We start from the raw sequence: 21,839 nt of genomic DNA on the forward strand, positions 1-21,839 counted from the left end.
ACGACGAGGGGAGACGGGATGATGTCCAAGGCGCTGTCCTTGGGGCTGGCCTCGGGCAGCTCCAGCATGATGGTCTCCTCCGCCAGGACGGGCGGTGGCGGTCCGATGCTCTCAGACGGGGCGGGCTTCGAGGCCCCAGACGATATCTTGATGCGGTAGGGGTGCTGGGCCGGCTCGGTAGCGCCCAGCGGCGGCCCGTTGCCGTCGTCCATCTTCCCGATCTCGATTTTGACCGCCTCCGCCTCGCCGGTGCTGTTGCTGGGGGCGGCGGCGCTCTCACTATGACTTTTCTTCTCCTCATCCATCGCCATCAGCAGCGGCCGCGTGTTGCTGTCTGCCAAGATGGACTCCTGGGCGGCCGGGTTCGGCATGCTCCGGCGGAGGGGGACGGCCCGCTGGCTGGCCGGTGCGGTGAGCCACAACATCAAGAGCAAACGGCACAGCCCGCTCCACTTCATGGCCACCGGCGCCATGTCCAAGGGCGACCCGCGTGCGCCTGGCAGCGGCACCACGCGACCAACCGTCAAGCCCATTGTTGTCACGCTTTTGGAACGCGCGTGCGCACCACCGCCATTGCGCGGGGGAGGCCCGGCGGACGCCGGCTGCTGCGGCTGCGCAGGAGATTCACCCTGCCCACTCCGGCTGCGCAGGGGGAGGCGACTTCACCGACCTGGTCGATGGCTGCTGCGGCTGCGCGTTAACTCCACCCGGTCGCCGTCGAAATCTGGTTGCTGCGGCTGCGCAGAAGCTTCACCCTGCCCACTGCGGCTGCGCAGGAGCTTCACCTGGCCCATTGCGGCTGCCCAGGAGCTTCACCGTGTCGCCGGCTGAAGCGGCTGCGTATTAACTCCACCCGGGCTGCCGGTGAAATCTGGTTGTTGCGGCTGCGCAGAAGCTCCACTCTGCTCTGTGCAGCCCTCGCCGCCACCCCCCTCCCTGTAGGAACGCACACACTTGTCGTGTATATTGGGTCGGATGTGGAGATGCCGGCGTTGGACTGGGATAAGCGCGGTAAGAAGTCTCACAACACCAGGTTAAAGTCCAACAGTCTTGATTACCTGTAAAGACTGGCATTCCAAATATTATCTTGTAAATTGTGTTTGTGTCTTCATATGCCCTGTTTGTGGACGCAACTCCCATTCATTTAATGAAGGGGTAGCGCTCCGAAAGCTTGTGCTACCAAATTAAACTGTTGGACTTTAACCTATGTATGTTGGGGTCATGCCACTTTTAAGAGAATGGACCATAGAATCATAGAACCCTACAGTGCAGAAAGAGGCCCTTCGGCCCATCGAGTCTGCACTGACCACAATCCCACCCAGGCCCTACCCCCATATCCCTACATATTATACCCACTAATCCCTCTAACGTACACATCCCTAGACACTAAGGGGCAATTTCTTAGCATAGCCAATCAACCTAACCCGCACATCTTTGGACTGTGGGAGGAAACTGGAGCACCCGGAGGAAACCCACACAGACACAGCGAGAATGTGCAAACTCCACACAGACAGCGACCCGAGCCGGGAATCGAACCCAGGACCCTGGAGCTCTGAAACAGCAGTGCTAACCACTGTGCTACCGTGCCGCCCCTGGATCAGGTGACCTGGGCTGTGGCGCTTCATTGCAAAGCCTACAAATCAAAAAAACTCAGACTTGGGCTGACTGTGACACATTTAGGATTAAGACTTGTTAATCAACTCTTCTGATTTACTACCACTGACCTTGTGGTTTATTATTAGTTTCAATAACAGACCGCTTACATAACAACTGGCAATGGGGCAGAGCTGCAGCCTGTGGATGGCAATTCATTTCCAATTTCCAGGTGAGGGAGGAAGATTGACATTGTAGCCCTGATCTCCAAAAGCAGTGGGAATTGTTGCGATAATGGTGTAGACTCAAGGGAGCAGGCCTCGGCATCGAGAGGAGCAGCCACAAGGGCACTTGGACCACATTCAACACCACAGAGTTAATCGCCGGGAAGGCTGAAAGCAGTGGCCTTGAGGGGACTCGGGCTATAGTTGGAGGCCAGATGTAGGAGAGGAATCTCTTCAGTGGGAGCACCAAGACCATCAGGAGGGTGGCGGATGAAAGGAGACGTGGACGGCAACCAATGGGCAGAGTAGAGGAGCATAGCTGGCGAGGGAGCAGTATCGAGAAGTGCGCAAAGAGGAGGGAAAGTGCATGGAAATGGCTACAGAATGCAAAGATGGGGAAAGCTCCCACCAAAGGAACCAGGAAATGACAGGTCTGTTTGGGGTCATATGGATGTTATACATGGAGCGTTTCAATTCTTATTTAAAAGCAAATAAGATAGAGGATAAACCAGCAGTAACAGTGTCCTTAACCATGATAGCGAGTAAAATATTTGTGACATTAAAAAGCTTCATACAACCAGAGAAAACCAAAGTGTCCCCGAGCAGAGCTGTGTGAAGCACTAAGAATCATTATGCCCCGAAGCCACTTATGATAGCAGGACAGTTCGTATTTTATATGAGAATGCAATTGGAAGTTAAATCTATTTTAGAATAGAATCCATGGAATCCTTACAGTGCTGAAGGAGGCCATTCAGCCTATTGAGTCTGCACCGACCATAATCCCTTCCAGGCCTTATCCCCATAACCCCATGCATTTACCCTAGCTAGTTCCCCTGAGACTAAGGGACAATTTAGCATGGCCAATCCAACCAACCTGTATATCTTTGGACTGTGGGGGAAACCCGCGCAAACACGGGGAGAACGTGCAAACTCCACACAGACAGTGACCCAAGCCGGAATCGCACCTGGGTCCCTGACACTGTGAGGCAGCAGTGCTAACCACTGTGCCGCCCTATTGTGCAATTTGTGGCTGTGTTGAAGAAACAAGCTGAACACTGTGAATTTAGAGTTTTCCTACAGGATGCTTTGAGGGATTTTTTGGTGTGTGGGCTTCCAAATGAAGCGATACCACAAAAATTGCTGACAAAAAATGTCTAGATTTTAAATTAGCTTTTGAGATAGCTACTTGCATGGAATTGGCTACAAGTGAAACAACACAGTTGAGCGTCAGTGCCCAAATACAGAAAATAGCCAAAGAGCAACAAAACATGGTGTCAAATATAGAATGCTGCTGCTAAAGCAAATCCGACCACAAAGAGCCAAAGTGCTGGATTTGTGAAGCACAATTCCACTGCTGTAAGTGGGTGGGGCACGTTGCCTGGAATTGTAGGGTGCAATTAAAAAAGGACGAGGGGACAAACCTGAAGACTAGGCAGAAGATTCATGCCACCAGCCAAGAAGGGACCAGAGAGTCTGCTGGATCTGCCGATGAGGCAGAAGAACCCAAATCAACAGGATTTTAGTTGAATGTTTTATTGGCTTGAGGAGTAGCAGATAGATTCTGGGCCCATCCAAAGGTGGAAGGGAAGGTAACCAAAGCAGAAGTAAATATAGGGGCAGCAGTATCATTGATCCCAGACTCAGTACACAGAGACAAGTTTGAAAAGCCTTCAAAAATCACCTTACATACATTTATGGAGCAAGTGGTGCCACTGAGAGGATATATGATGGTAAAGGTACAACTGAGCGATCAGTGTGCAGCACAACCATTGTATGTTGTCAAGGGTTACTACGCTGTCCTGTTTGGTCTTTCTTGGCTGCAGAAATTAAAATTAAACTGATGCGTGGTAATCAGGCTGGCGGATTCAGAGCCAAGGTTACAGGATTGTCTTAGATATAAAGATATATTCAAAGGGATCCTGGATGAGATGAAAGTGGTTGAAATAAAGATTCAACTTAAGTCTGAGATTTGTCCAAGGAGCCTGAAGGCATGTCTGGTGCCATATGTGATTAGGCCAAAGATAGAGGCCGAATTAGAATGTCTGTTGAGAATAGGGGCGGCGGAAGCAATCTCAACCAGTGAATGGGCCGCCCCAATTGTGCCAGTTTTGAAGACCGAGCGTGGGGACTTCAAGTTAACTGTAAACCCAGTACTATGTGCAGATCAGTACCCACTTCCTCTGATTGAGGACTTACTTAGTAGATTAGCAGGAGGGACAAAATTTTTAAAGATAGAATTATCTCAAGCATATGTTCATATGGCAGTTGCAGAACAGTCCCAATCACCCCTGGCAATCATAACTCATTTGGAGCTTTTACATTATAAGTGTCTTCCTTTTGGTATTACATCAGCACCAGTCCTTTTCCAAAGATCAATGCACCAAATTCTAAGTGGGTTACCAATGTTACCTGGCCAACATTTTGGTGATGGGCTGTACCAAGGTGGAGCATTTGAAAAACCTTATAGACAGCCTAAGAAGGTTGTAGGAACATGACCTGTAAGCAAAGAATGATAAATGCAAATTCTTTAAAGAATCACTTGATTGCCATTGATTGTGAGAGACTACAGAAGGCGCCCAAGAAAATGGAGGCTGTCATGAAAACTCCTAGACCAGAAAATGTATTGCAGTGTGACAGTACTGTGCCTTTAAGAAATGTATTTGAGCCATGTTCTTGAGCAGGATCAGCTGTAGCAGTTTTATGCACTCAGAGCTGCACTGTCTGCTACCATCTTGTGTTGTTGCTGCAACAGCATAATTACCATAATTTTAATAGCCAGATGTTGGTTTTAATCTGAATTAATGCTGTTCTGCTGTTTTCCCTCAGATTTTGCAGAGTGGGGCTTGATTGGGATGATTGGCAGGTATGATCATGTGATAGTGAAGCTGGGTTTACACAGAAGATTTAAGCTTTAGTTGCTACTTTTAGAGTTGAGAGAGAGCAGTATCTCTCTTTTCTGTCTCTGTCTAGATGCGTTAAAAAGCTGAAAGTCCAGCTCACATGAGCATACTTATTTTGTTGCTAACTAATTCTGAAGAAGGGTGTATGTCTATGGGCATTGCTTTAAATTGGAACAAAAGAGATAGCCAGCTGTTAAGGATTATATTTTACCATGTCTAAGTATTTTAATTGGTGAATATTATGCAAATTATTTTTGTCTTGTTCTAATTGTATTCTTAATTAAAGTTTATTTTGATAAAAGCTTCCTAGTGGATTAGTTGAATCATACCTGTTGTGAAACACCTTATGCTCATCCTAATGCCAAAATCAAATGCAAAAATTAGGTCCATATAACATACCTTGAAGTTTCTGGTCTGGGCCTTAACAGCAGTTATGATCATGGCAAATTTGTACCAGATTTGGCCACTGTTCTGAAACCTTTACACCACCTGCAGAGTAAAAGCCAACCATGAAGATGGACCCAAGAGTGTGAAGAAGCTTACCAGGAGGGAAAACATGCCTTATGAAGGTTGGAAGTGTTGGTACACCTCAATTTGAAGTTGCCATTGCAATTAGCCTGAGATGCCACAACTTATGGAATTGGCACTGAATAGTTACACGTACTATCCAATGGAGAAGAAAGCCCATCACTTTTGCGTTAAGGTCATTGACAAAAACAGGAAAGATATGCCCAGGTCAAGAAAAAGGAGTTAAGTATCATATTTGGGGTGAAGGAATTTTCCCATTTTCTATATGACCAGCATTTTGTGCTGTTAACCGATCATAGGCCATTGGTTACCATCTTCAAACCATACACAGGAATACCACCTATGGCAGCAGCAGCACGGTTACAACGATGGGCACTATAAAAAAAGTTTATTTATTAGTGTCACAAGTAGGTTTACATTAACATTGCAATGAAGTCACTATGCGCAATACTTTGGTGCCTGAGGGAGAATTTAGCATGGCTATTAACCTAACAAACACATCTTTCGCACTGTGGGAGGAAACCCATGTAGACACGGGGAGAATGTGCAAACTCCACACAGACAGTGACCCAAACCAGGAATTGAGCCCGGGTCCCCGCCGCTGTGAGGCAGCAGTGCTAACCACTGTACTACCATGCCACATACGCCTACGATATACTGTATAGACAATCTGAACAGCATGGTATTGCTGATGCACTTTCAAGGCTGGCTCTTGCTGAAGGAATGGATGTTCCTGATTGGCATTTGAAAATTGTATATTTTCACCATGATAATAAAGAACCTGTATCAGTGATCCAGGTTCAAAACGCCACAAGAAATGACCCAGTCTCAAGTCACATAATGGATTTAGTATTACAAGGGTAGAATATTCATAGGAATCAGCCTGATTTGAGTCTCTACCTGTCAAGGAAGTGGGAGTTGTCCATAATGGAGATAAGACTTTGGGTGGAAGACTTTTGTGGGGTATGAGAGTGTTAATTCCTCCCACTTTACATAGGAAGGTGCTAGATCAAGGGCACAGGGGTGTGGTGCAGATGAAAGAGATTGCCAGATGCTATTTTTGGTGGCCAGGTGTTAGCTCCCAGATCGAGGAGAAGTGCTTGTGAATCCTGTGCACAGCCGTTGTTGCCCCTTCACTCATGTGAATAGCCTGAACTCCTTGGCAAAGGATTCACGTGGATTTTGCAGGTCCGGTGGAAGTGAAAATGCTTTTGGTAGTTGTTGATATCCACTCGAAATGGTCAGACCTAGCAATTATGAAGTTGGTGTTCACAGACGTGACTATAGAGTGATTCAATAAATTGGTTGCTCATTTTGGAAGCCCTGATCACATAGTGAACAACAACGGGACATAGTTTGTGGCGAAGGATTTGTGGACTTTTCGATCATCAAGGAGTTCTGCAGGTGAAGTTGGCTCCATATCACCCTACAACAAATGACCAGGCCAAAAAAAATGGTCAGACTTTAATACAAGCATTGAAGATTTCCCAAGGGAAGGGGTCCCTTGGACGGCAAGTGAATTGATTTTTAAATACATATCGCAACACGCCTAATGCAATGACCCAAATTTCCCTGGTGCCATTGGTGTGTGGCTGCAGATTGAGGACCACTTTTGACTTGATGTGTCCAGAGGGGACATGAGAAGTGATAACAAGGAACCAAGAAGGGCAAATAGCCCAAAGAGAGGGAAAGGCAAGGAAGTTCAAGAAGGGAAAACTGTGTTGTCAAGGAATTACGTGGTGGGGGGAAAATAGGTCCCTGCAACAGTGGTGGCCCAGATGGGACCAGTCATACACAATTGAGAACCAGAATAAAGGGGTCTAGAGAAGGCACATGGATCTGTAGGTGGTCCCACATCAAAGCAGGGAAGTCCGCCCTGTCACAGAATTGTTGCATGATGAACCTAAGGAATTGACTGAGTTTTGTGTTCCTGAAACTGAGGGAGCTCTGACCAGAGAGGGAATGTTAGCAGAAGTTGCTGATGTCAGTAACCAGGTTAGAGAGGAAGATTGAGAGCTTCTGGAAGTGCAGGGAAGAACACCCGAGAAGAGCCAGGTGGCAATGAAACGGTCAACCAGGAACTGTTGTCTTCCAAATAGACTGATTTTTGTCTATGTAGACTTTCAATGAACTTTGATCCTGTCAAAGTTGTTTTTTTTGTATGTAGTTTTTTTTATATAATTGATTTAATAACATATGTTGTATGGGAAAGAGGGGACGATGTATGTTAGGGGCATGCCCCTTTAAGAGAACAGGTCAGGTGTCCTGGGACTCGAGCGCCACCCTGGGTGTGTTAATAAACTGTTCTAATTAGTTTGCCTAACTGATTTTGAAGAGGAATTTATACCTATTGGGTTACTGCTTAAATTGCTAGCAATTAAGAATTATACTTTGTCATGTTTAACTATTTCAATTGGTTAAGATTATGCTAAATTGTTTTGTTATATTTTAACTGTGTTGTTAAATAAAGTTGGTTTTAATAAAAGCTTCTTAGTGGATCAATAGAATCATACATGGAGCAGGACACCTTATGCTCAAACTAATTTTAGAATCAAATGTAGTTGGGGTCTGGTCTAACTTTATAATATAACTTGGAGTTTCTGATCTGGTTCCTAATGTAATTACACCTGATTCTGACTCCCCTTTGGCTATTTTCATTGATGTCATTTGTACCATATACAGATAGCCTCCTAAGAAAGTAGAGGCATTGGTGGGCTTTATTAACTATAATGTCAGCATGGAGGAACCAGGACAGATTGTTGCTGATATGAACACCAAGAAACTTGAAGCTCTTGACCATTTCCATTTCACCCCGTTGATGTAGACAGGGGCATGTCATCCACTCCTCTTCCTGAAGTTGATGACTATCACCTTTGTCTTACTAACATTGAGGAAGAGATTTTTGTTGTTGTACCATTTCATCAGATTCTCTATCTCTTTCCTATACTGTGCCTCATCATTATTTGAGATCTGGCCCACAACAGTGGTATCATCAGCTAACATAAAAATGGAGTTGGAGCAGAATTTGGCATCAGTCATAAGGAGATTAATAAATAACTGTTGATTCATGACTTTTTAATAATTGCCAGAAGTTAGGGTTAATCCATTCATTCATTCAGTCTTCTCTGCTCTACCAAGGAAATGGGCAAACATTAAATCACATTTGTTTCAGCTACTGAGTAGAACTTGTTGTGGTCTCATCAATGCCGTGCATAACTGAAGCATAATATTCTTAACTTTTATGTTTAATTTCTCTTGTAATAAAGGATAGCATTCCATTAGCCTTCTTGATTGAATGCTGTAACTGCATACTAACTTTTTATGACACATGCAGGAGAACACCTAGATTCTTCAGCACTTTGGAATTCTGTAATTCGAACCATAGAACACTACAGCACAGAAAAAGGCCTTTTGGCCCTTTATGGCTGTGCCAAACCATTTTTCTGCTTATTCCCACTGACCTGCATCTGGACCACATCCCCCCACACCCCTCTCATCCATGTACCTGTCCAAGTTTTTCTTAAACTTAAAAGTGAGCCCACATTTACCACTACATCTGGCAGCTCATTCCATATTCCTACCACTCTCTGTGTGAAGAACTACCCCCCCCCCCCATATTTTCTTTAAACTTTTCCCTCATCACGCTTAGCCCATGTCCTCTAGTTTTTTTCTCCCCTAGCCTCAGTGGAAAAAGTCTGCTTGCATTCACTCTATCTATACCCATCATGATTTTATACACCTCTATCAAATCTTTCCTTATTCTTCTACGCTCCAGGGAATAGTCTTAACCTATTCAACCTTTCTCTACAACTCAGTTTCTCAAGTCCTTCTTGTAATTTGGTGACCAAAACTGGACACAATACTCTAAGTTCAGCCTCACCAATGTCTTATACAACCTCACCATAACAGTCCAACTCTTTTACACAATACTTTGATTTATAAAGGCCAATGTTCCAAAAGCACTCTTTACAACCCTATCTACCTGTGATGCCACTTTTAGGGAAATATATATCTGTATTCCCAGATCCCTTTGTTCTACTACACTCTTCAGTGTCCTACCATTTACCATGTATGTTCAACCTTGGTTTGTCCTTCCAAAGTGCGATACCTCACACTTGTCTGCATTAAACTCCATCTGCCATTTTTCAGCCCATTTTTCTAGCTGGTCCAAATCCCTCTGCAAGCTTTGTATCTCCAGTCTTTGTATCATCAGCAAATTTGCTGATCAAATTTATCACATTCTCATCCAGATCATTGATATAGATGACAAACAACAATGGACCCAGCACTGATCCCTGTGGCACACCACAAGTCACAGGCTTCCACTCAGAGAAGCAATTCTCCATTACCACTGACTGGCTTCTTCCATTGAGCCAATGTCTAATCCAATTTACTACCTCTCCATGTATACCTAGCAACTGAACCTTCTGAACTAACCTCCCATGCGGGACCTTGTCAAAGACCTTACTGAAGTCCATGTAGACAACATCCAGCGCCTTCCCTTCATCCGCTTTCCTGGTAACCTCCTCGAAAAACTCTAATAGATTGGTTAAACATGATCTACCATGCACAAAGCCATGTTGACTCTCCTTAATAAGTCCCTGCCTATCCAAGTATTTGTAGATCCGATCTCTTAATACTCCTTCCAATAATTTACCTACTACTGACGTCAAGCTTACCGGCCTATAATTTCCCGGATTACTTTTTAAGCCTTTTTTAAACAACGGAACAACATGAGCTATCCTCCAATCGTCCAGCACCTCACCCGTGGATACCAACGTTTTAAATATATCTGCCAGGGCCTCTGCAATTTCAACACTAGTCTCCTTCGTGGCCCGAGGGAATACCCTGTCCGGTCCTGGGGATTTATTTACTCTGATTTGCCTCAAGACAGCAAGCACCTCCCCTTTAATCTGTATTGGTTCCATGACCTCCCTACTTGTTTGCCTTATTTCCGTAGACTGCATTGCCAGTTTCCTTAGTAAATACAGATGCAAAAAACCCATTTAATATCCCCCCCATTTCTTTTGATTCCATACAAAGCCAACCACTCTGATCTTCAAGAGGACCAATTTTATCCCTTACTATCCTTTTGCTCTTAATATATCTGTCGAAGCTCTTAGAATTATCCTTCACCTTGACTGCCAAAACAACCTCATGTCTTTTAGCCCTCCTGATTTCCTTCTTAAATAGTTTCTTGCACTTTTTATATTCCTCAAGCATCTTATTTGTTCCCTGTTGCCTATACATGTCATACATCTCTTTCTTCTTCTTTATCAGGTGTGCTATATCCCTCGAGAACCCAGGCTTCTAATTATTATTCACTTTGCCTTTAATCCTGACAGGAACATACAAACTCTGCACCCTCAAAATTTCTCCTTTGAAGACCTCCCACTTACCAATCACATCCTTGCCAGAGAACAGCCTATCCCAATCCACGCTTTTTAGATCGTTTCTCATTTCTTCAAATTTAGCCTTTTTCCAGTTCAGAACCTCAACCTGAGGACCAGATCTATCTTTATCCATGATCAAGTTGAAACTAATGGCGTTATGATCACCGGAACCAAAGTGTTTCCCTACACACACTTCCATCACTTGTCCTAACTCATTTCCTAATAGGAGATCTCATATTGCATCCTCTCTAGTTGGTACCTCTATATATTGATTCAGAAAATTTTCCTGAACACATTTTACAAACTCCACCCCGTCTAGACCTTTAACAGTATGGGAATCCCAATCTATATGTGGAAAATTAAAAATCCCCTACTATCACAACTTTGTTTCTGGCAGTTGGCTACTATCTCTCTGCAGATTTGCTCCTCCAATTCTCGCTGACTATTGGGTGGTCTATAATACAACCCCATTAATGTGGTCATACCTTTCCTGTTTCTCAGCTCCACCCATATGGCCTCAGTAGACAAGCCCTGTAATCTGTCCTGCCTGAGCACTGCTATAACATTTTCCCTGACTGGCAATGCCACTCCCCCCATCTTTCATCCCTCTGCCTCTATGACATCTGAAAACATTGGAACCCTGGAACATTGAGCTGCCAGTCCTGCCCCTCCTGTAGCCAGGCTCCACTAATGGCTATAATGTTATAATTCCATGTGTCAATCCACGCCCTCAGCTCGTCTGTCTTGCCCACAATACTCCTGGCATTGAAATAGACACATCTCAGAAGATTATTACCACCACACACAACCCTTCTATTTGTGATTTTGCATGAACTATCATTTATTTTCACCCCCACTCCACTATCTGCTCTGGCACTCTGGTTCCCACCTCCCTGCAAATCTCGTTTAAACCCTCCCCAAATTGTTCTCAATTTAAATAATACTCAGCCTTTTTATTCTTCCTGCCAAAGTGGATAACTTCACATTTTGCTCCACTCTACTCCATCTGCCAGATTTTTGCTCGCTCACTCAATCTATATTCGTCTGCAAACTCCTCATGTGTTCTTCACAACATATTTTCCTACCCATCTTTGTGTCATCTGCAAATTTAGCTACCATGCCTTTGCTCCCCTCATCTAAATCATTGATGTAAATTGTAAAAAGTTGAAGCCTCAACCAGTACCCTATGGACTCTACTTGTCACATTTTGCCAACCGGACAAAGATGCATTGATGCATACTCACTGTTTTCTGCCAGCCCGCCAATCATCTATCTGTGGTAATATGTTACCCCCCGCCCCCTTACATTCAGAAAATATTTTGACACATATTCCCAGGAGCTATTTGACGACAGCAAAAGCTTGTGCTAGATTTTCAGTCTGCAGTTCAATTGTAACACAAACACAGCTTTGAGAATGTAACAAGACAATTTCGTTGGTTTATGATTCTGCATCTAAATGTATTTCTTCTATCACGGCAATTTCAGATCAACATTTATTATATAGTCTGGTACTGTGATCACAGCTGTCTAATATATTTTCAAATCTGTTGTGCAGCCATTGGCTTACATATCCTCTGATCCTTTTTCAATAACTCAAATGTTTCAGGGCTTTGTGCCATTGAACATTATGCCTCTGTACACTATAATCAATAATTTTCTCCACATCACCCAATCCTAGCCATTGTCTTGCTGATTAATGCATTCATCAACATGTAAACAATCACTCTTCATAGGCTCCAACCCACTTATAATGGAATCCATGAATTAAGCATCGTGATCGCCTCTATGGCTTCTCTGTCGACTGGCTTTTAGCCACATTCTGGTTTATTTTCCTTTCCCTTCACTTGAAACCTCTGTCCCTTCCCTAACACGTCTGTCTCCCTCTCTCCCATCCTAACTTCACATGGGCAACTTGCCTTTTTCATGTCTCATCTAATGGTACTTTTCAGCTGATCATTTCTCCTACTGCTGTCCTATCAAGCCTGCCTTCTCGATGCAACTACATATCTCCTCTACTCTGTCTTAGGTGTCTGTTTCTTCCAGCCTAACATTTACTCTAATGGCCTCATTGCCCATTCCAAACAAAAATTCCATTTGAATACCCTCTAAGGGGAACACTGCTCTAATCTCTTCCATCACTGTTTTCCTACTGACTGTATGTCTGGTGGTCATCTAGTATTACTGCTCTAATATTGCCAACAAAAAAACTTTTGTTTGTGAATGAGGGCCTTGCCACTTGCAACCGGATAGCAGGTAAGAGTTTTGGTGTCTGGTGCCTGATAGGAACTTTGCTTGCAGCTGCCAAACCTAAACTACCCCAGAGATAAATCATCCTTACCTGACCCAGATTGCTGCCCTACACTGTGTCTGATATTGTCAAGGACATTTTTGACATCTCTTCCCACTCCTAAGGTACCTTTTCCTTTTACAAACTCCTTTCTTTCATCTCTCCTGCCTTGTAAGATTGTTATCGTCCATCACCCTGGTAAGCCACACCATTCCCCTGGCTAAATTGCATTCTTTCCTCTATTGGCAATTGAGCAACTTATCTTCCTACCTTGGTACACTTTGTTCATTCCCCTTTAATTTCTCTGTGCTCTATCAACATGCTATATGTCAATGCCTCCATTCGTAATCTTACCAGTCCATCATAATTTTATGTGGCCTCATTAACTTGGAGATATGATTCTTGACAGGACAGAAATAATTTGTAGTTATATAAGATACAAATTTGCCAAGAACTACTTTTGTTGTTGCTATTGTTATGCAAATGCAGCAGCCAACTTGCGTAGATAGAATCCTTTATTTATTTATTAGCCACAAGTAGGCGCACATCAACACTGCAATGAGGTTACTGTGAAAATCCCCTTGTTGCCACATTCCAATGCCTCATCGTCAACATGTGAGTTTTCAGTTATCTGCAATCACTTCCACATCTTCCTCTCCATCCATTTCCCCAACATCACTAATCTCACCATCTACCACTAAGAAAAACGACCCTCTTTCACTCTCATGACTAATTATTTCCAGGCCATGGCTCTTTACCATTAAAGCACCATTCCTACTGTTGACCTGCTCAACAGCTCTCTTGGTTTTGCCTTCAATGAGCAGCCCAAGACTTTATTTTGAGCTGGTCCATGCATGTGGGAGCCACTGCAACTCTGAAACATTGGAAGTCAGATTGTGATGATTATGATGGCCTATGCGCTTGTGACAGGAAAAAATACTGACCTTATGTCAGGGTGGTGTTTCATTTAACAATAAATTTCTCTGGAAAATTACTTGTTCCCCACCAGTGTCATCATGCCATCAGTTTCCAGGAGGTAATTATGCAGTTGCAAGTCTGTGCTTGTGCATGATATCAGGCTTGCCAATTTGCACCTTTGCCATGCAGAATGCATACAATTTTCATGCTAAAAGCAAAATACTGTGTATGCTGTGAATCTGAAATAAAGTAAGAAGTCTCACAACACCAGGTTAAAGTCCAACAGGTTTATTTGGTAGCAGATTTGTAGTTATTTGGTAGTTAACCTGGTGTTGTGAGACTTCTTACTGTGCTTGCCCCAGACCAATGTCAGCATCTCCACAATCTGAAATAAAAACAGAAAATGCAGGAAAAACTTAGCAAGTCTGGCAGCTTCGTGGACAAAAAAGCAGCATTAACATTTTGAGTGCATGTGACCCTTAACGAGTCATATGGACTCAAAATGTTAACTCTGAATCTCTTGCCACAGATATTCCAGACCCGCTGAGTTTTTCTAGCATTTTGTGTTTTTATTTCAGTTTCAAGGTAGTCCAAGCTCCTGCTATGTCCAGTGAGCTGCCAACACTGCATAGGTCTCATCCCCTGTCAGGAAAATGCCAGTGTTCTCAGAAAATTCTTGCTAATTACTTCACTAAGAACCTCAATTAGCTGCCCCTTGCTGCCAGCTAAGTTGCCTTCAGTGCCCAGAAGTTTCCTCTTGCTAAAATGGAGAGCAATTAAGGATGGGCAATAAAAACTATCCTAGCCAGTGACGTACATACCGTGAATTATTTTTTATGTAGTGGGAAGCGGTGCGAATATGTTGACATTCAGGTCTGACCTCATTTTTCTAATTGCATCGCAACCCTTCACCACCCAACCCACAACCTCTCCTCGAAAGGCCCAGTAAAATTCCACCCATTGTCTCCTTTGTCAACTGGTTAGCCATGGATCCCAAAAATCAGATAAACTCACTGTTGTAAAATGAACCAGAAGAGTTAGTTGTATAAAGAAGGACATTATCAGCATTGAACTATATTTTACATTCAGCTTCTTCAGCTTGTACTTTGTAGAGGACCAAGCTTGTTTTGATGCTGTCTGATTTTTGGGATCCATGCTTAACCTGCTGGCAGAGGAGACAATGAGTGGAATTTTACAGTCCCATAGAGGAGAGGTTAGAGTTGGGTGGTGAAGGGTTGAGTTGCAATGAAAATTAGAAGAATGTAGTCAACCTGAATGTTAACATATTTGCACCTCCTCCCACTTCTTAAAAATAATTTATGGTATGTGGGCATCACTGGCTAGAGGAGTTATTTCTTGCTGTTCCGACCAATATGCATCGTTCAATCAACATCACAAAAACAGATTTTCTGGTCATGTCTCATTGCTGTTTGAGGAAAGTTGCAGTATGAAAATTGGCTGCTGTGTTTCCAACATTGCAAAAGTGAGTACATTTCAAAAGGCACTTCATTGGCAGTAAAGTGCTTCGAGACATCTGGTGATTGTGAAAATATAAATGCAAGTCTCTTTTTATTTTTCTTTCTCTTGCTTATGTCCACCATTTCCTTAATTTCCCCATTGGAGATTTTGTCTTTGGCCATCTGGGCACTAAACTCAGCAACAGATTTTTTTCAGATATTTTTACCTCTCTACTTTTCTCTCTCTCCCTCCTTTCAGATGCTGCTTAAAACCTACCTCAGTGACTAAAGATTTGGTCAGTTGTCCTTAGGACTCCTTCCCAGGTTTTGTGTCAACTTGTGTCTCATTCCAATGCTGTGAAGCAGCTTTACAACAAAAAGACATTATATAATGCAAATTGTTATTGTTTTGGGGGAATGTAGACATTATATCACAGAATTTTGTTGACATGAATCCAAATCCTGCACAGTGGTTAGCACTTCTTCCTCACAGTGCCAGGGACCCAGGTTCAATTCCAGTCTTGGGTGACTGTGTGAAGACATTTTCTCTGTGTCTGTGTGGGTTTCCTCCAGGTGCTCTGTTTCCTCCCACAGTTCAAAGATGTGCAAATTAAGTGGATTGGCCATGCTAAATTGTCCCTTAGTGTCCCAAGTTGTATAGGTTAGGGGAATTAAGGGTAATAAAGTGAGGTTATGGGGATAGGGCCTGGGTAAGATACACTGTAGGAGAATTGGTGCAGACTCGATGGGCCAAATGGTCTTCTTCTGCACTGTAGCAATTCTATGATTCTAATCTATTATCACAGATCCATCAACCTCAGGTCTCCTGTGGTAATCTTTCACCAAATCCCGCGTTAGGTGGTGGAATTTGAATTCAATAAAAAAAAAGGAATTAAGAATGTACTGATGACCATGAAATCATTGTCCATTATCGGAAAAACCCATCTAGTTCGTTAATATCCTTCAGGGAAGGAAATCTGCTGTCCTTACTTGGTCTGGGCTACATATGACTCTAGAGCCACAGCAATGTGGTTGACTCTGAACTGCCCATGGGCAACTAGGGATGGGCAATAAATGTTGGCCAACCAGTGATGCCCATGTCATAGAATTATATAGCACATGGCCCTTCAGCCCATCAAGTTCTCAATGGCACATTAGAAACACCTGAACTCCTAAGTAATCCCATCTGCCAGTACTTGGCTCACGAACGGATAAAACTAACCTCGAACAATGATAGTGAAGGGGACAATGCCAGATGGGATAGGAGAAAAGATACATTTTAGCATGAATGGAAATTTATTTTTTAAACTTTGAAGTTTGCGTATTAGTGTCACAAGTAGGCTTACAATAACACCGCAACAAGTTAATATGAAAATCCCCTAGTTGCCGCACTCCTGTGCCTGTTCCCATCGAGGGGAAATTTATTATGGTCAATACTCCTAACTAGCACGCCTTTCGAATGGATGTAGAGGATAGATGATAGAGAATGGAAGACAAAAGTGTAGACTTTCCTGACCTTATAGATGGTTGTATTTGAGTGTGGTTTTATCTTTGTTGTATTCTATTTGTAGATGTTGTTTGATAAAAAATAAACGTGTATTTTGGGTTGAGGGCGTTCCTGGATGTGCCTCTGACTGGCTCCGCAAGTACTGCCCTGTCGCTGTGTGTGTGTGACATGCGCTGAATCCTGCGATCTTGACCCTGCTCTTGCGGAACGGTCGCAGACAAGCTGAGCCGGGGAGTTTCTAGGACAACCTCGCAGGGCAGCCGGGGAAATGCGGTGCGCTGACATCGCGGCTGAGCAGAGTTCCTCCCCGGGCTACCGTGTGAAATAACCAACCTTCTGCTACATGGGATCCAGGCACCTGCTGCAATGCACCCTGTCCGAAAAAGCTTTGGGATGTGGGACTGAACTGGGAGGTGATCGGGAAGAGTTTGCCACCGCGGACGTTTGAAAGCGAGATTGAACTCCACTTCCAGTGAGGAGACAGTGGGGGGTATTCTCTTCCCAGCCGCTTGCCACGGTGACTGCACCTTTCCTTATACAACTTGCCACCCAGGGTAGGTTTAACAATCTAGCTTTCGACTTGGCTACAGTGCTGACAAACCTGCTTTCCAAGCGCTGTATTTTTATTTCTTAATGTTTACACCATCGCCTCCAGTCTTTGAATGATTTCCATTTTGAACTGCAATGGGGGAGGGGGTGGAATAAAGTTTTCGTGTCGTTAGAATTGTAACAGTGTGTCGTTTTACAGTGCAGTTACAGCAAAGTCTCTCTCTCTGTAATAGCGACCAGGATTAATCGCTTCATGTCGATGTCTTGTTAATTGCGGGAGCGCAGCTAGTGAAACTTATTGGAGCCAGGTCGCCAGTTAAAGTTAAAGACGCTACTTAAATGCAAATTTGTTGTTGTGTAAATTACAAGAACATCTGTGCAGCTTTCAGTGCAATGCCCGCTCAGTCAATAGATGAGAATAGGAGCATAGGAATTAGGAGCAGAATTAGGCAAATCCAGCCCTGCGAGTCTGCTCGGCCATTCGATAAGATCATAGCTGATCTCTTCCTTGGTTTCAAAGCCACCTCCCCTCCTGTTCCCCTTATCCCTTTTTTCCTTTCTTTTTGTCAGAAGTATATCTATCTCCTTCTTGAAACCATTCAACGAATAGACTAGCATAGAGGTTATGGATTGACTAGAAACCCAATTGCAAATTCTTTTCGTATAGATTTACATCAAACGTTTTGCCTGGATCATTAATGATGGTGTAATTTCATCACCTTACGAAAGATTACGAAAGATTAATATTGCCCGGAGAATACCAGCAGTTTGAAGGTGCCAGTTGTAAACAGCCTCTTCTGAATGTTTCAATTCACAGCAGTAGCCTATGCCAGCATGCCTTAGGTCTGTGTCTGAGTATGCTATTATGCAGTTGCCACATGTTGCTCAGGTCAATGACAGGACTTTGGCAAATCATATTTCAAATCTGTGACAGGATGTGGTGGAATTATCTCCCCTGCTTCCGTTCAGCTGCTGCTGAAACCCTCATCCTTGCCTTCTGTTAGCTTTAAACTTGATTCCAAAGCTCTCCAGGTTAGATTCACATCATCCACCTTCTTTAAACTCAAGATCGTCCAAATCTCACAGCAGGATCCATTCGCCCATCATCTCGCTGACCTGTAATTGGTTACTGAAAGAGCAAAGCCTTGACTTTCAGATCCTCACCCTTGTTTTCAAATCCAATCACAGTATCACCTCATCCTTATCTTTGTAATCACGGGTCTACAATCCTCCAAAACATCTGTGCCCTCCAATTCCAGCCTCTTTGTGGTCCCCGGTTGTAATTGTGCCGCCATTGGTGGCCAGGCCTCAGCTTCTAAGCTTCGGAATTCCATCTGTAAACTCGCTGCCTCTGTTTCCCACTTGTAAGAAACATTTAAAACCTACTTCTTTGACAAAGCTCTTGGTCATTTCCCCCAATAACTGTTTACGTGGCTGGTGTTAAATTTTTTTGGACAATTTTCCTGCAAAGCGGTTGGGATATTTTACGGTGTCAAAGATGCTACAAGATGTGGGGATGCCGGCATTGGACTGGGCACAGTAAGAAGTCTCACATAACCAGGTTAAATCACGAGCTCATTCCTCACTCACCTGAGGAAGGAGCAACGCACTGAAAGCTCGTGATTCCAAATAAATCTGTTGGACTTTAACCTGATGCTGTGAGACTTCTTAATATAAATACAAGTTGCCGTTGCTGCTTGATACCAAGACAACACAGGAGATGTTACAATTCTGCAGTTACAAAGAAACATCAGTTTTACAATGGGATTTGTGTCAGCTAACAGTTTCTGAACCCCTCTAAAATTGGATTAATGGCAATGCTATTTTCTTAAGGTGGCACAGTGGTTAGCACTGCTGCTTCACAGCTCCAGGGATCTGGGTTCGATTCCCGGCTTGGGTCACTGTCTGTTTGGAGTTTGCACATTCTCCTTGTGCCTGCATGGGTTTTCTCTGGGTGCTCCTGTTTCCTCTCACAGTCCAAAGATGTGCAGGTCAGGTTGATTAGCCGTGCTAAAATTACCCCTTAATGTCCTGAGATGCATAGGTTAGAGGGATTAGTGGTAAATATGTAGGGATGGGGGGGTAGGACCTGGGTAGGATTGTGGTCGGAGCAGATTTGATGGGCCAAATGGCCCCTTTCTGCACTGTAGGGTTTCTGTGATTTCTATGATATGCAAATGTACACAGAATACAAACCAACATTCACTCCAAATTCACGACTGGCATCTGTCAGGTGCCAGTCGGGTATTTTGTGAATCAATCTATACATTATTTCAACAATGCGCTCCCAGCATAATTTATAAAGGACTTCTGCTACCGCAGTGTCATTTCTGTTACCCAGATGCTGTTCTTCTGGTCTCTTGGAAAAGATTGTTGTGGTTCTAATTAGCATAGAATTCAAAGACACTTTTGTTCTCAGCTTCTCCACTATGAACTGTTCAGTGTTGCTTACATTTTGGATCTCTCTTAGCTGTTGGAGTAGAGACTAGAACCCCTGTGAGTCCAGAGGATGATTCGAATCCACATCACTGAGGTGAAATCATAGTTACGCAATCCCTTAGATACCCTGTATTGATGTCAATGACACATGTAGGGATGAGCAAAATAATGGCGAGTTTACATTGTGCAGAGCCTTATTACCTCCTTGTATTTTGCAATCTATCCTGTTCAAGTTATTGGGTGATTTTCAGGGTGTCAGTGGCAATTCAAAATTGTGTGACTTGGTGGAAAGCTGCGTGCGGCATTTGTCTCCTTACTTTTGTGATCGTAAAACTTCGGTGCTGCCAGGAGATAGATTTGATGTGCCAACAACATGAAGACCACACTGAGCGCTCAACCCACCATTGGCCAAAGTAAATGTGCGACATGCAGAGTCCAGGAGTAATAACAGCATTTATTTAAGCAGGTGGCCAGTCGACATTGTGCCTTGAGTGTTTATATAACTGCCTCGTGAAGGGGTAATCAGTGTTACAGTAGTGTTAGTATCACATCATTTATATTTACAGTGCTGCAGCTAGAGCAACCTAGTGACAGTACTGTGATACAATGTAGCATAATATTAACACTTGCAAGATCAATATTGTTAGGGTTGTGTCGTAGGCCCAAATGGCTTATTGTCAGATGGACACTACCTTATTAAAAAAGCAACATGGAATATCAACACTGCATTTCCACAAAATGGGCTCCAAGGGAGTCGGATGACATTTTGTGTTTGCTGTACAGACAGCGACAGAGAAGTCTGACCATATCTCTGGGAAGCTACTTAAAATGCAAATGGCTTTCTCCAGATACTGGTTAACTACACCTCACCATTACAATGGATGAAATTTAAAATAATACTAGACTTGTCAGGCCAATGAAGATAGAATTTCAAATAAAGCCATCCAGCAGGATAATCGTTGCTGGAATGTTGATGGGATAACAGCTATTCCCCCATTTTTAGTCAGTGACATCAGTTTCAACCAATTGTGTGCACAATATAATGTATGGATACTGTCATCACATGTTTGAAACTGGCTGGAGAGAGGCAGTACACTGGGGCAGTGAAGCAGGTCAGTCTGAGGTGATATCAGTGTGAATTCATCATCAGATACATGGAATCTTTAGTGCACTGATACAGAATATTTCAGGCCAGCAACCTCTCTACTACCATCATAGAATTGTTATAGAATCACAGAATCCGTACAGTGCAAAAGAGGCCCATTTGGCCCATTGAGTCTGCACTGACTCGCTGACAGAGTACCTTACCCAGGCCTTCTCCCCTGCCCTATCTCCATAACCCACACATTTCCTGTGGCTAATCCATCTAACCTAGACACCGTGGGACGCTAGGGGGAAATTTAATATGGCCAATCCACCTAACCTGCACGTTTTGGATTGTAAGAAGAAACCAGAACATCTGGAGGAAGCCCACACAGACAAGGGGAACATGCAAACTTCACACTGTTACCCAAGGCTGGAATTGAACCCACGTTCCTGGCACTGTGAGGCAGCAGTGCTAACCACTGTGCCACTATATTGCCCCTTGAGGACTGAGTGGAAGTGACGTTTTTGACCTTTGAAGTAATTTAAGTGTATATTATATCTTTAGAGATTATCTGTTGTGTGTATCTGGTATGTGAGAGGAGTGAATGGTGTAGCGATTACATTTTGGTGATTGTGAGAAATAAACTTTTACTCTTTCTTTCAAATTGAACTTACAGGAAAAGGTGTTTTAACTGTTCTTTAAAGTCTACTCGGGTTAAAACACTTTTTCACAAAAACACACTTTGTTGCAGTTAGCTGAGAGGTGAGGAAAGGGAGAAATTCTTCCACATATCTCTCCCCATCTGCAACAGTATTATCAGCCCACACCAAGTTAGAGGACATAGAGTCCCTACAGGGCAGAAGGGGGCCATTTGGCCCATCAAGTCTGCACTGACCACAATCCCACCCAAGCCCTATTTCCGTAACCCCATATATTTATCCTGCTCATCCCCCTGAA

The 21,839-nt window shown here is 43.6% G+C and overlaps 1 protein-coding gene across 2 annotated transcripts in view; it reads left to right on the forward strand.

The window, feature by feature from the left end:
* Window positions 1–1,420: 1,420 nt before the first annotated feature.
* The window catches only part of LOC145358263 (dual specificity testis-specific protein kinase 2), a 113,734-nt gene continuing 93,315 nt past the window's right edge, over window positions 1,421–21,839 (forward strand). Inside the window, exon 1 of one of the 2 annotated variants that reach the window (XM_080212132.1) lies at window positions 1,421–2,248. In XM_080212132.1, the coding sequence (XP_080068258.1) occupies window positions 2,185–2,248 (64 nt within the window). In that variant the 5' untranslated portion in view covers window positions 1,421–2,184. Of the gene's footprint in view, window positions 2,249–16,927; window positions 17,362–21,839 lie in introns of those variants that run through there. The other variant, XM_080212133.1, reaches the window with a different exon arrangement.

The sequence above is a fragment of the Carcharhinus amblyrhynchos genome, chromosome 25, assembly GCF_965287045.1.
Source record: "Carcharhinus amblyrhynchos chromosome 25, sCarAmb.v2.hapA, whole genome shotgun sequence".
Taxonomy (NCBI): domain Eukaryota; kingdom Metazoa; phylum Chordata; class Chondrichthyes; order Carcharhiniformes; family Carcharhinidae; genus Carcharhinus; species Carcharhinus amblyrhynchos.